Source organism: Oncorhynchus mykiss, chromosome 2 (genome assembly GCF_057628025.1).
Source record: "Oncorhynchus mykiss isolate SJ-2025 chromosome 2, ASM5762802v1, whole genome shotgun sequence".
NCBI classification, from domain to species: Eukaryota; Metazoa; Chordata; class Actinopteri; order Salmoniformes; family Salmonidae; genus Oncorhynchus; species Oncorhynchus mykiss.
Genome location: NC_143023.1, coordinates 76,011,011 through 76,027,874, shown reverse-complemented (window position 1 = coordinate 76,027,874; position 16,864 = coordinate 76,011,011). Strand labels below are relative to the sequence as shown.

Below are 16,864 nucleotides of genomic sequence, written 5' to 3'. Positions count from 1 at the left end.
TCATGGGTCCACCCCTACCTGAACGGGTACGGGCCCAAAATGTTAACTTTTCCCTCAGGTCTTGTTTGATTGTCATCGGGTCTATGTAACTATAGCTGATAGACCCGAGTGAACCCGAATGGTAAGCTCAACATTTTCATACCATCCTTCTCTCATCCCGGGATTTACAGTATTACCGGCATAGCTAGTAGCTACCGAATGTACTTTTTGGTGAGTATGGACATTTACATGTGAAAGTGAACAAGAGAAATTGTCCAAATAAACAAAGTTGGGATGCATGCTTTTCTGAAGGAAGAGCGGCATGTGTCCATGGAGTAGATGTGAAAAGAACCGAGGAGGAAAAAAAAGCTAGTAGGAAGCACAGATAGATAACTCACCCAGAGCTCTTTGACTTCTGGCAGAAAGTCATAAGATATCTGATGGCAAACATTTAGTAGTGAATTGCATATAAGTGTAACTTCATCACCTTAAGTGCACTGCACAACAGAGACCTGCAGACAGATATAGAATACTATGGACTAACCATTAAAGGGATGCTTCGGGATTTTGGCAATGAGGCCCTTTTTCTAATTCCCCAGAGTCAGCTGGAGTCATGGATACCATTTTAATGTCTCTGCATGCAGTTTGAAGGAAGCTGCTAACTTACACTAGTGAAATTGCTAATTAAAGTTAGCACAATTACTGGTAGTCTATGGGTATATTCTAGCATGCTAGTAGATACCCATATACTTCCATTCTTTTGCAAATGCTAGTTATCATTGACTCACAAAACTACCTCTAACTTCCTTCATACTAGACATGGAGACATAAAAATGGTATCCACAAGTTCATCTGACTCTGCGGAAGTAGATAAAGGGCCTCATTGCCAAGATTATCTGGTCTGATGAAACCAAGATTGAACTACTTGGCCTGAATGCCAAGAGTCACATCTGGAAGAAACCTGACACCAACCCTATGGTGAAGCATGGTGGTGGCAGCATCATGCTGTGGGGATGTTTTCAGGGACTGGGAGACTAGTCAGGATCAAGGCAAAGCTGAACGGAGCAAAGTACAGAGAGATCCTTGATGAAAACCTGCTCCAGAGCGCTCAGGACCTCAGACTGGGGCGAAGGTTCACCTTCCAATAGGACAATAACCCTAAGCACACAGCAAAGACAACACAGGAGTGGCTTTGGGACAAGTCTCTGAATGTCCTTGAGTGGCCCAGCCACGGACTTGAAACCGATCTAACATCTCTAGAGAGACCTGAAAATAGCTCTGCAGCGACGATCCCCATCCAACCTGATAGAGCTTGAGAAGATCTGCACAGAAGAATAGGAGAAGCGCCCCAAATACAGGTGTGCCAAGCTTGTTGCATCATACCCAAGAAGACACAAGGCTGTAATCGCTGCCCAAGGCGCTTCAACAAAGAACTGAGTAAAAGGTCTGAATACTTATGTAAATGTTTCAATTTTATTTTTTTAATAAATTTGCAAAAATGTCTAAAAAAACATTTTTTGCTTTGTCATTATGGGGTAGTCTGTGTAGATTGATGAGAAAACATTTTTTTCAATCAATTTTAGAATAAGACTAAAGTAACAAAATGTGGAAATAGTCAAGGGGTCTAAATAATTTCCAGAATGCACTGTATCTACAAAGAAATATGGGAGATTGGAAATGATGAAGACAATTACATTGATGGAAGCCACAATCTATCTGCAATATTAAAGCTTATCTACCCCTTAAAAAAAAACACACAAATGACTAGAGGGAGTCCGACTGCAATTGATTTGATTGTGCCGACTGGCTCAGACTTGCAGTGCTGTGTTAAAGAAAATTACAGCGAGTAACTGTGACTAGCACATAGTGTTGCTGAAGCTGCAACATAATTATAGCCATTTCTTTCATAAAAGTTCATGTTACTGAAATGTATAATTTGTTTAGAAAGAAAAAAAACATTCCCCTTATCCCTCAACCCTTGCTCTCTTTATGTGACACGTATGCTTCGCATGCACTTGACCAATAGGGCCTGACCTATAGAATATCATATTCACAAAAATATAACAAACTCTGAACACCATAACACATGACAGCAAAATGGATGCAGAGGACATGATAAACTCTAAACGGGGGAATGTTTACTGGTTGCACAGGAGGTAAAGGGGAAGTCAGATGTGTGGAATAAATTGGACTAATTACGGAAAATGGATGGAGCATATTAGGCCTGTGTGCCAAACAGGCGCTGTTAGATTACAATATAATTTCTGACCTTCTGGAACAATGTAAACAACACAAAATACATTATAAGCGTACCAGAGAATTGGATGTAACGTTTAGTTTTTTTGTAAAGCCTTTATTACAGCAAAGACTAAAAATAGTTACATTAATTCGTGAATGCAATTTCTGAAATGGAACGGTTTAGGTCTATTCATTGTTTATGTTAATTATTAAATGGTTGCGTTGTTATTTTAAAACTAAAACGCTTGATTGCATTTCACATCATGAATGACTCGTATGCTGTGTGATGACATTAACTAATGAATGATTGATTGATACAGTAGCCTATATAAGTATTGAAATACAGACCTAAATTAGTTAAGGGATTAAGACTAAACAGGATGTGCTCTTAGGCCTACAGCTCGATGGTGGTTATAAAAGGCTGCCATACTAAGCCTACTAATGATAACGACATTACTTATTATATTGATGATCATAATAATAACAGTAATAATAACAATAAGAAGGAGATCATGAGAAAATGAGGGTTATTATTATTATAAATACAATCTCTGACAATTTGGAACAGTGTAAACAATACTACATAAATTATAAATAATACCAGAGGCTGGTCTAACAAAAAAAGTGTAAAGTCTTTATTACAGCAGAGCAAAGATTAAAAACAGCAGATAATGTGAAATTGTTGCGCAAGTCTTGGTTCTCACTGAATCAGTAGGCTATCAACCAAACACTAAAACAGGCAACAGAAGCAGGATCTGTCTTATTTCTGTAGATATATATGGATATGGAATCCAGGCACATTTAACAGTTAGGCTATTGATTATACACCTAATTAAGTTGGGTTTCCTCTCTCCTCACTTTTCATAGACAGTTAAGGTAAGGGCTGTTTTCTCATCTCTTGACTCTGCTGCAGCCTCCTCCTCATTGTTCTCAACACCAATATGCCATGCTGGTTAACTTTGCTATTATGCACATAGCAACATGGTCTAGGAAAAGGCATCAATTCAACAGCCACTGTGTTTCAGAACCGCGGACAGCGACCACTATCCAATGCAGGAGAAAGCGCATGTTATAAAATCACATTTTTATTTGTGTTGCACCAAAATCTTAATTGTGCATAAACTGGAATAATAGTGTGGCGTTTCTCTGGCATTTCAAAGATCGTACAAAAAAAACGTTTGTAATGATCTTTTACCAGATCTAATGTGTTATACTCTCTTACATTAATTTCACAATTCCACAAACTTCAAAGTGTTTCCTTTCAAATGGTATCAATAATATGCATATCCTTGCTTCAGGTTCTCAGCTACAGGCAGTTAGATTTGGGTATGTCATTTTAGGTGAAAATTGAAAAAAAGGTCAGATCCTTAAGAGGACTGATGGACTGTGCCACCACAATGGCCTCCACAATGGATCAGTCCAATCAGAAAGGCGCAAATCAGACAGGTGTCTTGTACACCATGATTATTATTACTATTTTGCTACTGCTCGACTAAAAGAAGTCTCGGTCGACCAACAGCCTATTGACCAAACAATCGACCAGTCGACTAAATGGGGTACGCCCTAATGTATTGTCACATGTATTTAGCGCATCTTACCTGGATATGGTTGTATCAGATTTACCCTCAGAGGGGAATGCCTTGTCTCCCACAAAGACATATGGGCTCGGTGTTTGGGTCCCTGGCAAGCACTCTGGCCTTGGTAGCGGTAGCTGGCCTGCAATGAGTAGGGAACCGGAGTTGCTTTGTGAGAAGATTCCCGCATCTCCCTTCCAACCATATGAGCCCACGTCGATCATGGTGAAGCGGTACTTTGCATCGCAGATTGCCATTAGGATCAATGGGAAAAAAGCCCTTGTAGTTGTAGTACTCGCTGCCTGAGTTTGCCGGAGCTTGGACCCGAATGTCTTCCGTCGACAGCTCCTGCACAAAATTGATAACTCCAACGCCGCTGAAGCAAGTTGTCAAATCTGGCAACAGACATCCGAAAGTACTGAAAATGTATTTCCTCGTCAATGCTTTGCATAGGTTCAACAAGAGACATGTATTCTCCATCGTCCACTCTTATAGTGTTCAGTGGATGAACTTCTTGCCATTTTCTCAGTCTTTCTTTTTCTCTTCCTGAGTAGTAAGAGAAGTTTAAACTCTTGCTGTTCAAGCTCTAGCAATTGCAATTCCTGAGAGACATGTTAGCTACTGCTTCTGTGGCAAAGAATAGAAGCATAGAACACCAGACTAGCCAGACATTCAGCTAGCTGATATTTGTAAACACAAAGGCATAGAACACCGAATGAGAAAGTTCAAATGTCGTCACTAGCTACGAGGCTTGGGCTGTCACGCCCTGACCATAGAGAGCCCGCGGGGTTCTCTATGGTGTAATAGGTCAGAGCTTGACTAGGGGGGGGGGTTTCTAGTTATTATAGTTCTGTTGGTATGCGAGTATGGTTCTCAATTGGAGGCAGCTGAATATTGTTGCCTCTAATTGGGGAGCATACTTAGTGTCCCCCTTTTCCCACCTGCGTTATGGGATATTGTTTTGTTTAGTGCTTATGTGCGCTACGTACTGCACGTTTGTATATCTTTGTTGTTTTTTTGGAAGTTTCACTAGTAATAAAATGTGGAACACTACTCACGCTGTGCCTTGGTCCACTTATTTATTCAACGAACGTGACATTGGCAATATACAGTTTATACTGGGGTATTTCAAAATAACGACGGTATGATTTACAATATTATTTAAAAATACATATATATAATATTATTATTTTGTTTTTTTCCCGTGCTACGTCACTGCTTATAAACTAACTATTGTTTGTGGACTTCAGGAAACAGCAGAGGGAACACCCCCCTATCCACATCGATGGAATAGTAGTGGAGAGGGTAGCAAGTTTTAAGTTCCTCGGCATACACATCACAGACAAACTGAATTGGTCCACTCACACAGACAGCATTGCGAAGAAGGCGCAGCAACGCCTCGTCAACCTCAGGAGGCTGAAGAAATGCGGCTTGTCACCAAAAGCACTCACAAACTTCTACAGATGCACAATCGAGAGCATCCTGGCGGGCTGTATCACCGCCTGGTACGGCAACTGCTCCGCCCTCAACCGTAAGGCTCTCCAGAGGGTAGTGAGGTCTGCACAACGCATCACCGGGGGCAAACTACCTGCCCTCCAGGACACCTACACCACCCGATGTCACAGGAAGGCCATAAAGATCATCAAGGACATCAACCACCCGAGCCACTGCCTGTTCACCCCGCTATCATCCAGAAGGCGAGGTCAGTACAGGTGCATCAAAGCTGGGACCGAGAGACTGAAAAACAGCTTCTATCTCAAGGCCATCAGACTGTTAAACAGCCACCACTAACATTGAGTGGCTGCTGCCAACACACTGACACTGACTCAACTCCAGCCACTTTAATAATGGGAATTGATGGGAAATGATGTAAATATATCACTAGCCACTTTAAACAATGCTACCTTATATAATGTTACTTACCCTACATTATTCATCTCATATGCATACGTATATATACTGTACTCTATATCATCGACTGTATCCTTATGTAATACATGTATCACTAGCCACTTTAACTATGCCACTTTGTTTACATACTCATCTCATATGTATATACTGTACTCGATACCATCTACTGTATCTTGCCTATGCTGCTCTGTACCATCACTCATTCATATATCCTTATGTACATATTATTTATCCCCTTACACTGTGTACAAGACAGTAGTTTTGGAATTGTTAGTTAGATTACTTGTTGGTTATTACTGCATTGTCGGAACTAGAAGCACAAGCATTTCGCTACACTCGCATTAACATCTGCTAACCATGTGTATGTGACAAATAAAATAAAATTTGATTTGATTTGAACTATAAGTTAAGTATAACTATAAGAAACCTAAGATGTGTAAAATAAATGATATCCTGCTCAGTGCTCCAGTTATGCATTTGGTTTGCTAACTTTATAGCTAAGTTGCTAGATGTCAAGATCAAGCTTCTTGGTTACAGCAGAGACATTCAATCTCCTCCTGGATGAAAATCCCTGTTGCCTAAATCGTTTTGTGCATCTCCCAAAAAAATGTATAGTGCCCCTTGTGTGCACTTCCGCTTATACCGTATACGCCGGTATGGTACAGAAACGGTATGACAGTTATGAACATCAGGATACAGCCCATCCCTACTAGCTAGAGTCAAAGAGAGCCACGGACCCTCTTGCTTGGTAAACTACCCTGGCTCTCCCAAGCCCCATAGTGGATATACACTACACAAGGTGGACTTCCTCTCTATATGGAACGCAACGTCTATGTGGACAAAAGTGCGTACTGCCCATAAAAAAACCTGCCTCCGCCCCCTTGCACATGCATGCAAGTCCATCAACGGAGTGAAGCTTGTAGCCACCTTAAGGCTTCGGAGTACAGACCACATCAGGTCAGAGCCTCCTTCAGCCCAAAAGACCAACACACAGCCAAGCCACAGCACACCCCAGCCATGCACTACAAAACCTCAATACCAGGGGACAGCAAACACCACACACAGCACAGAGAGGAAGCTACTACACACACACAACTAGCAGATCCAAGTCCCCATAACCACAGATCTAGGATCCGATTAACCCACCCATAATCCTAAACATTAGGAGGATGAAAATATAATCTGACCCAGTATCAGTGATCCAGGCGTTGGGCCATTAACCGAAAGGTCGCTGGTTCAAATCCCAGAGCTGGCAAGGTGGAAAAATCTGCCGTTCTGCCCTTGAGTAAGGCAGTTAACCCAGAACAAGAACTGCTCCCTGGGCACTGACGACGTGAATGTCGATTAAGGTAGCCCCTCACACCTCTGATTCAGAGGGGTTGTGTTAAATGTGGAAGACACATTTCGGTGGAATGCATTCAGTTGTGCAATTGACTAGGTATTCCCTTTCCTTTCCCAGTTGTTAGGGCTTAGCAGTTCCCAACAGGGCAGGATAGGGCTGAAGGCTTAATGTGAACCTCTCTTTCTCTGGAACATGGTGGGACAGACTTCAGGAAGAAACTGTAGAAGGATTCACCTGCTGTAAACATGGGCTGTAGGCTATTCCCATTCTCCACCCTTCGGGAGAAGTAGTACACACTTTGGGAGAAGGGTGTATAATCGGAGGGGGGGGGGTGTAATGGACCAATAATGTATATAAATCTTTGGTGCTAGCACACACAGAATAGGATCAATGATATAGCTACATCGCTAATATTTTTAAACTCTAGCAGACTAACGCGCTGATCCCACTGTGTGCGTTACCCCTCTAGCCATTTATTGATCCTTAATACAGATGATCCCATTGAGTTTAAACATCTCTTTAACAAGAGTGATCGGTCATGTCATAATCTAACTAGCCTGGAAACACAACCTACACGGCAACATGGATTACAACCTGTAATACATGTTGCTGTGTTCTCCAATAGCTGGGACCGTGTGGTTGTAGGGAACTCACCAGGGTTGTGTATGCGGTCAAGCAGCTTGACCGAGCGGGCGCTGACCACTCCCCCGATGTGAACCAGGAAGCCGGGGGGAAAACAAGTCAACGTGAAGAAGGGGAACTCCTGAAAATACACAGGGTCAGAAAAAAGTCTGGTTAGGGGTCAAACATGTCTGTGAACTCTGGTTACCATGGAAACAGTAGCATTAAGGATTTTGCGCTCAACCCTATCCTCATTTTACAAAAAGATTCAGGGTTGTAAGGGCATAAGACAGAAGATAAAAACCCACACTGACTGAAAGTAGTATTAACATACGTCATTAATTTAGTAGCAGCAGCAGAGTAATCTGCTAAATTAGTTAGTGTTGGTTCATCTCTTCTACCTCAGATACACAACTAGACAGATGACAGGCAGACAGAGTATACAACAGGCCTCAAGTCAAGGTCTGGAGGTCTGCAGTACTGCTGGTTGGCTTTTTGTCCCTGCTAGTTAGTTCAGTTAATTGATTATCACCGAGGTCTGAACCAGTCCCTGATTAGAAGGGGAAGGATGAAAACCAACATCACTGACCTCGAGGTCAGGATTTGAATAACCCTGATATACCGTTTATACAATAACAGCATACAAGTAATACAATGCAGAGTTTAATTGAAAATGTCATTGTGTGACAGAGTCAGCCTCCTGCTGTGACGGTCAATAGTCAACCCAGGTGTGAAGTGTGATCCAGGACAGGTGTCATCCAGATGAGGGGGTAGTGAGTGGAACGGCATCTCCCCATGCAGAGTGAGGCTGTGTGTTTCAGCCATGCCAATGTTATTCATACAAATTGCTACAGCTGGTCTAGACCAGCAATTTCCCAACCTGAGTAAATGTGACATTGCCATGGTAACGGAGTGGATCGTGCTGGTCACCATCGATCAGGGGACTAAGGCTGCATCTCAACTATCTACCTTCTCTCCTCTATCTGCACTGGTGACAAATGACAGAACTGGACAGGTAAAAGCATATTGCTAGTAGGTATCCTCCATGTTGCTTCTTTCTGTCCTGTGTTAACAGATCAGTACAGATGGAGAAGATGAAGTCACTGTAGAATTTTGAGAAACAGCCCAACTCAAGAGTAGAACCCATGAGCAGAACCCAGACAGGTAAGACAGGTTTGATAGAAGCATCCAGAACAGTGAGTGTGTGTGAAAGAGGGACATACCCTGGTGTTTACAAATATACCAGAGGATGAGGCTCCCTGAGAGGAAGGAGTGGTCAAGAACATGGAGAAAGAGAACATTCACTCTTACATAATCATACTTCACCCTCACACACACTTCACAATTACCCTTTCACATAGCACAATGCCGTACGGTGTGTGTGTGTGTGTGTGTGTGTGTACCCTCTGTTCCAATGCTGATTGGGCCTGCTGCCGGAGGAGGGTCTTCAGAGGCCCTGCCTCTTTCCCAACGCTGATCCCACTCCCCATCCCTGATAGGATTAGAGAACAACACTTCACCAATCACATCGCTTCATTACAGACCGCAGGCATTCCTCAAGAAACATAGGAAATAAGTAAGTACCCTTGCCAGGCCTTGGCTTGTGCGAGCCGGAACGCCTCGACAACCATGCAAATCCCATATTAATCGTATCCCTTAGACTTCTCGGCTAAGATCTACAAAAATATGAACGCAACATGCTAAGTGTTGGTCCCATGTTTTATACACTGAAATAAAAGATCCCAGAAATGTTCCATATTCACAAAAAGCTTATTTCTCTCAAATTCTGTGTACACATTTGTGACAGGTATGGCATATCAAGAAGCTGATTTAACAGCATGATCATTACACAGGTGCACCTCATGCTAGGGACAAAAAAAGGCCACTACAATGTGCAGTTTTGTCAAACAATGCCATAAGTTGAGGGAGTGTGCAATTGGCATGCTGACTGCAGGAATGTCCAACAGAGCTGTTGCCAGATAATGAAATGTTAATTTCTCTACCACAAGCCGCCAATGTTGTTTTAAAGAATTTGGCAATATGTCTAACCGGCCTCAAAACCACACCATCCCAGGACCTCCACATTCTGCTTCTTCACCTGTGGGATCATCTGAAACCAGCCACCCGGATAGCTGATGAAACTGTGGGTTTGCGCAAACAAAGAATTTCTGCACAAACCGTCAGAAACGGTCACGGGGAAGCTCATCTGTGTGCTCATTGTCCTCACCAGGGTCTTGGCGTCATAACTGACTTCAGTATGCTCACCTTCTATGGCCACTGGCACGCTGGAGAAGTGTGCTCTTCACGGATGAATCCCGGTTTCAACTGTATCAGACAGCGTGTATGGCGTTGTGTGGCCGGAGCATTTTGCTGATGTCAATGTGAACAGAGTGCCCCATGGTGGCGGTGGAGTTATGGTATGGGCAGGCATAAGCTACGGACAATGAACACAATTGAATTTTATCGATGTCAATTTGGATGCACAGAGATACCGTGATAAGATCTGGAGGCCCATTGTCGTGCCATTCATCCACTGTCATTACCTCGTTTCAGCATGATAATGCACGCCCAATGTCACAAGGATCTGTACACAATTCCTGGAAGCTGAAAATGTCCCAGTTCTTCCATGGCCTGCATACTCACGAGACATGTCACCCATCCATTGAGCATGTTTGGGATGATCACACCAGATACGGACAGGTTCTGATCCACTCCCCTATTTTTTTTTTAAAAGGTATTTATATTCCCAGTCATGTGAAATCCATAGATTAATCCAATTAATTCATTAATTTAAATTAACTGATTTCCTTAGATGAACTGTAACTCAGTAAAATCTTTGAAATTGTTGCATTTATGGCCTCCCGGGTGGCGCAGTGGTTAAGGGCAGCTGTGCCACCAGAGACTCTGGGTTCACGCCCAGGCTCTGTCGTAACCGGCCGCAACCGGGAGGTCCGTGGGGCGACGCACAATTGGCATAGCGTCGTCCGGGTTAGGGAGGGCTTGGCCGGTAGGGATATCCTTGTCTCATCGCGCACCAGCGACTCCCATGGCGGGTCGGGCGCAGTGCAAGCTAACCAAGGTTGCCAGGTGCACGGCGTTTCCTCTGACACATTGGTGCGGCTGGCTTCCGGGTTGGATGCGTGCTGTGTTAAGAAGCAGTGCGGCTTGGTTGGGTTGTGTATCAGAGGACACATGGCTTTCAACCTTCCGTCTCTCCCGAGCCCGTACGGGAGTTGTAGCGATGAGACAAGATAGTAGCTACTAAAAACAATTGGATAACACGAAATTGGGGAGAAAAAAGGGGGTAAAAAAACGTTAAAAATTGTTGCATTTATATTTTTGTTCAGTGTACATTGTAATTACCACATATTTGTTAATGACAACATTCCCATAGATCTACCTGTGAGGATAGAGTCCAAATAGCTTTATTATCCCCTCTGTACACTACTCTACCTGCCACTGGCCTGGCCTGGCCTGGGAGGCTGCAGACTATGCCACCTTATGGACTCATAAAACAGGGGTGGGGATCTGGACATGCCTTAAACCACACATTGAGGTGGAAAAATGGACAGGGGAAGGTGGTCACTCCAAGGCAGTCAAGTATGAGGCCCAGATACCAGCAGGGATGGACAGTTTACCCAAGGCTAAGTGGGGTATGGTCAAGTAGGGCTAAGCTGGTTTGGAAAACGTGTGCAAATAGTGCTTTCAGAAAGTATTAAGACCCCTTGACCTTATTCTATAATGGATTAAAACATATTTTTTTACCTTCATCAACACACTACCCCGTAATGACAAAGCAAAAACAGGTGTTGAGAAATGTTTGCAAATGTATTAAAAATAAACTGATATTACATTTACATAAGTATTCAGATACCAGAATAAATGATCTATTGATTCTGTCTCTTCACAGCAAAATCTACAGAGCTGAGATTTTTTTTATATATATATATATATATATATAGTATTCTGTTGGTGGCAAGAATTGTATAAAATCATTTAAATTGAAAAATCAACTGTTGTTTTTTGTACCAGTTCATAAACCATGTGTCATGGAATCGGTACATCGAAAATATCATCCCATTTATTTTGCAACCTGTATGGGTCATCTGTCAACATTTTTGTCCTCAAATTAATCTGGTATATTTTTCTATTTATGCCAATTCCTTTCAGCCAATTTGTATCTTTAATATATGGCAGGCAAAAAAAATTCCTACGTTCTCCCTTTTCTCCTTCATTTTTGTGGTAATGCTGTAATCAGCTGGTTGTAAATTTGGATTTAGCTGATATTCCCATAGATTTTCGATAGCTGCATGTGACATGAGTCCTCCGTTTCTATTCATAATATCATTAATAAACATAATACCTTTATTTATTTTTATCCATAAAGAATGTTTTTTTTAAAATATTAAATCAGTATATTTTAGTTTAACCATAACATTTGTTATATCTTCTCTGGAGGATAAAACAGAAATTGTAACCAGCCTGTTCAAGAAAGGGCTATACCTAAAACAAAAATGTAATTTTCAATCAGTCATTAATGAGAAGTTGTAATCTAATTGTTTACTCCATGTGTAACTCTGTGTAGTCTGTTCACACTGCTATGCTTTATCTTGGCCAGGTCGCAGTTGTAAATGAGAACTTGTTCTCAACTAGCCTACCTGGATAAATAAAGGTGAAATAAATTTTGACAAATTTTTTAAAAATATGAAGGAAAAAAAGGCAATTTTTGAACAATGGATTAGCCTTTCTTAATAATCTACTGGAGAACCGATTTAGATTTAACTATAACTTATGTATGAGTGAAGCTTTTAGTGAGAGGTTTAAACCTTTAATAGTTTTAGCCCCCCAAACTCATATTCATTACATAAATTAGGCATGTTTAATTGTCTGACTTATCATTCCAAAAAAGTTTAATTTAAATATTTTTTGCTCATATAAATTTTAAAAACTAGTCATCTGGAGTAGTAAGTACAGTTGAAGTCGGAAGTTTACATACACTTAGGTTGGAGTCATTAAAACTAGTTTTTCAACCACTCCACAAATTTCTTGCTAACAAACTATAGTTTTGGCAAGTCAGTTAGGACATCTACTTTGTGCATGACAAGTAATTTTCCCAACAATTGTTTAGACATATTATTTCACTGTATCACAATTCCAGTGGGTCAGAAGTTTACATACACTAAGTTGACCAGTTGGATTTAGGGGGGCGCTATTTTAATTTTTGGATGAAAAACGTTCCCGTTTTAAACAAGATATTTTGTCACGAAAAGTTGCTCGACTGCATATAATTGACAGCTTTGGACGTTTCCAAGACTGCAAAGATATTGTCTGTGAGTGCCACAGAACTGATGTTACAGGCGAAACCCAGATAAAAATCCAACCAGGAAGTGCCGCATTCTTTGAAACCGCCTCATGCCAATGACTCCTTATATGGCTGTGAATGAGCTACGAATGAACTTACGTTTTCCCCAAGGTGTCTACAGCATTGTGACGTCTTTGTAGGCATTTCCCTTGAAGAATGGCTGTAAGGGACCATATATGGTGTCTCCCGCAGAAAACCTTGCGTAAAATACTGAGGCAGCCATTTTTCCAATCCCTTCTTATGAGAAACCAACTGCCTCGACGGATATATTATCGAATAAATTTGTTAAAAACACCTTGAGGATGGATCCTAAACAACGTTTGCCGTGTTTCTGTCGATATTATGTAGCTAATTTTGAAAAAAGTTTGGCGTTATAGTTGTAGCATTTTTCAGTCGATTTCTCAGCCAAGCATGGTGAAGAAATGGGAGCTTTTTCGCCTACAAAAATAATATTTTTGGAAAAAAGGAACATTTGCTATCTAACTGGGAGTCTCCTGAGTGAAAGCATCCGAAGTTCTTCAAAGGTAAATTATTTAAGTTGGTTGCTTTTCTTATTTTTGTGAAAATGTTGCCTGCTGCCAGCAGAGCCTAGCATAGCATTATGCCATGATAAACTTACACAAATGCTGGTCTATCGTTGGCTGTAACGCATATTTTGAAAATCTGAGATGACAGTGTTGTTAACAAAAGGCTAAGCTTGTGTTTGAATATATTTATTTCATTTCATATGCGATTTTCATGAATATGAAAAGTTTCTAGGGGTATTTATGTCCGTTGCGTTATGCTAATGCATTTGAGGCTATGATTACACTCCCGGATACGGGTTTGCTCGTCGCAAGAAGTTAAACAGCTTGGAAAATTCCAGAAAAGGTTGTCATGGCTTTAGAAGCTTCTGACCTAATTTGAGTCAATTGGAGGTGTACCTGTGGATGTAAGTCCTACCTTCAAACTCAGTGCCTCTTTGCTTGACATCATGTGAAAATCAAAAGAAAATCAAATTGCAGACCTCCACAAGTCTGGTTCATGCTTGGGAGCAATTTCCAAATGCCTGAAGGTACCACGTTCATCTGTACAAACAATAGTACGCAACTATAAACACCATGGGACCACGCAGCCGTCACACCGCACAGGAAGGAGACGCGTTCTGTCTCCTAGAGATGAACATACTTTGATACGAAAAGTGCAAATCAATCCCAGAACAGCAGCAAAGGACCTTGTGAAGATGCTGGAGGAAACAGGTACAAAAGTATCTATATCCACAGTAAAACGAGTCCTGTATCGACATAACCTGAAAGGCCGCTCAGCAAGGAAGTGGCCACTGCTCCAAAACCACCATAAAAAAGACAGAGTACGGTTTGCAACTGCACATGGGGACAAAGATAGTACTTTTTGGAGAAATGTCCTATGGTCTGATGAAACAAAAATAGAACTGTTTGGCCATAATGACCATCGTTATGTTTGAGAAAAAAGGGGGTGGCTTGCAAGCCGAAGAACACCATCCCAACCGTGAAGCACGGGGGTAGCAGCATCATGTTGTGCAGGTGCTTTGCTGCAGGAGGGACAGGTCATTGAAAATAAGAATTTGTTCTTAACTGATTTGCCTAGTTAAATAAAGGTACACTACCGTTCAAAAGTTTGGGGTCACTTAGAAATGTTCTTGTTATTGAAATAAAAAGGAAAACAATTTTGTCCATCAAATTGATCAGAAATACAGTGTAGACGTTGTTAATGTTGTAAATGAGTACTGTAGCTGGAAACGGCTGATATTTAATGGAATATCTAGATAGGCGTACAGATGCCCATTATCAGCAACCATCACTCCTGTGTTCCAATGGCACATTGTGTTAGCTAATCCAAGTTATCATTTTAAAAAGGCTAATTGATCATTAGAGAACCCTTTTGCAATTATGTTAGCACAGCTGAAAACTGTTGTTCTGATTAAAGAAGCAATAAAACTGGCCTTCTTTAGACTAGTTGAGTATCTGGAGCATCAGCATTTGTGTGTTCGATTACAGGCTCAAAATGGAAAGAAACAACAACCTTTCTTCTGAAACTCGTCAGTCTATTCTTGTTCTGAGAAAGGAAGGCTATTCCATGCAATACATTTCCAAGAAACTAATGATCTTGTACAACGCTGTGTACTACACCCTTCACAGAACAGCTAAAACTAGCTCTAACCAGAATAGAAAGTGTGTGAGGCCCCGGTGCACAACTGAGCAAGAGGACAAGTACATTAGAGTATCTAGCTGGAGAAACAGACGCCTCACAAGTCCTCAACTGGCAGCTGCATTAAATAGTACCCGAAAAACACCAGTCTCAACGTCAACAGTGAAGAAGCGACTCCGGGATGCTGAGTTGCAAAGAAAAAGCCATATCTCAGACTGACCAATAAAAATAAAAGATTAAGATGGGTAAAATAACACAGACACTGGACAGAGGAACAATGTCTACACTGTATTTCTGATCAATTTTTTGTTATTTTAAATGGACAAAAAAAAATTGCTTTTCCTTTCAAAAACAAGAACATTTCTAATTGACCCCAAACTTTTGAACGGTAGTGTACTTAAAACCGTAATTTAATCTCCCACCATAATAATAGCTCCATTCGTAGCTTGTAAACAATAGATTTTTTTGAAGAAGAAGTGGGAATCATCATTATTTGGCCCACATAGATTATTAGCCAGATCTGTTTAAGGTCCAATTTAAAATAAAACACTTTTTTTTTTAAAGAATCCATCTTCCTTGATGATCTGTTTGCACAATCGAATCAACATTTACATTAATTAGTATAATCATGGAAACAGAGTACACCAGAGCTCAATTTTAAGTTTCATAGCAAGGGTCTGAATACTTATGTAAATAAGGTATTTCTTTCTTTACAACATTTTTCAAAAAACCTGTTATTGCTTTGTCATTATTGGGTATTGTGTGTAGATTGATGATGCAAAACATTTATTTAATCAATTTTAGAATAAGGCAGTAACATTTAATGTGAAAAAAAGGAAGGGGTCTGAATACTTTCCGAACGCATTGTATACGGCTGTTATAGAGGTTTCTAAGGGGTGGTTATAGAGGTTTCTAAGGGGTGGTTATAGAGGGAGTTTGTAAAAGGTGTTTTAGACATTCAAATGTTGTACTCTGTGCCCTACCTGAGACTATAATAAACGGCTATTTAACTTTAAGTGTAACAGGTGTTATACAGGATGTTGTTTGGCTTTGTGACACCTGCAAGCTGTTATAGTGTTATGAAAAGAGTGTTGTCAGGACTGTTTCAGGACTTTCCTACCAAAGGCTGCCATCAGCTCTTCACTGAATGATACTCTCTCTCAACACATACCCCTCTGATTGGACAGAGGGGAGAGGGGGCAGGGTGTTGGCTTGGGTGGCCGACAAGGCTGCACAGGATTGGCCCAGAGGGAGGAAGGGGCTGGGAGTCGGAGGAGAGGGTAGGGGAACTGGGACGGGAGACAAAACTCTCTTGGGAGGAGTTCACTGTGGGCCAGAGAAAAAGGTGAGGAAAGCGAGAGTGACAGGAGAGGAAGAGAAGAGAGCGATAGAGGCAGGTGGGGAGAGGAGAGAGGTGAGTCAAAAAACAAGACATCAAGAAAAGCAGAGAAGAAAGGGACAGCGGAGGTAAGTCACAAGATCTTAAACCTGACAGGAAAACATAAGGAAGGAAAATACAAATCCTTTAGGAAGAAGGGAGTAGAGAAGAGAGGAAGGAAGGGGGGTTCCTAGGGTGTATTTCCACCAGTAAGGGGAACCATGTCATGCCCTAGGGGGTGTACGGGTTATGACGTGGTCAACCCCAGAAATCTATGGTCCACAGCTGCTGTG

The 16,864-nt window shown here is 41.4% G+C and overlaps 1 protein-coding gene across 26 annotated transcripts in view; it reads right to left on the bottom strand.

Annotated features, from left to right (window-relative positions):
- Positions 1-16,864, bottom strand: part of c2cd5 (C2 calcium dependent domain containing 5) — a 58,352-nt gene that overhangs the window by 26,397 nt on the left and 15,091 nt on the right. For all 26 annotated transcript variants that reach the window (XM_021572266.3, XM_090208064.1, XM_090208028.1 and 23 more), the window contains 2 exons: positions 9,069-9,157; positions 7,699-7,807 (listed from right to left, as the gene is read on the bottom strand). In XM_021572266.3, the coding sequence (XP_021427941.3) occupies positions 7,699-7,807; positions 9,069-9,157 (198 nt within the window). The remainder of the gene's footprint in view (positions 1-7,698; positions 7,808-9,068; positions 9,158-16,864) is intronic.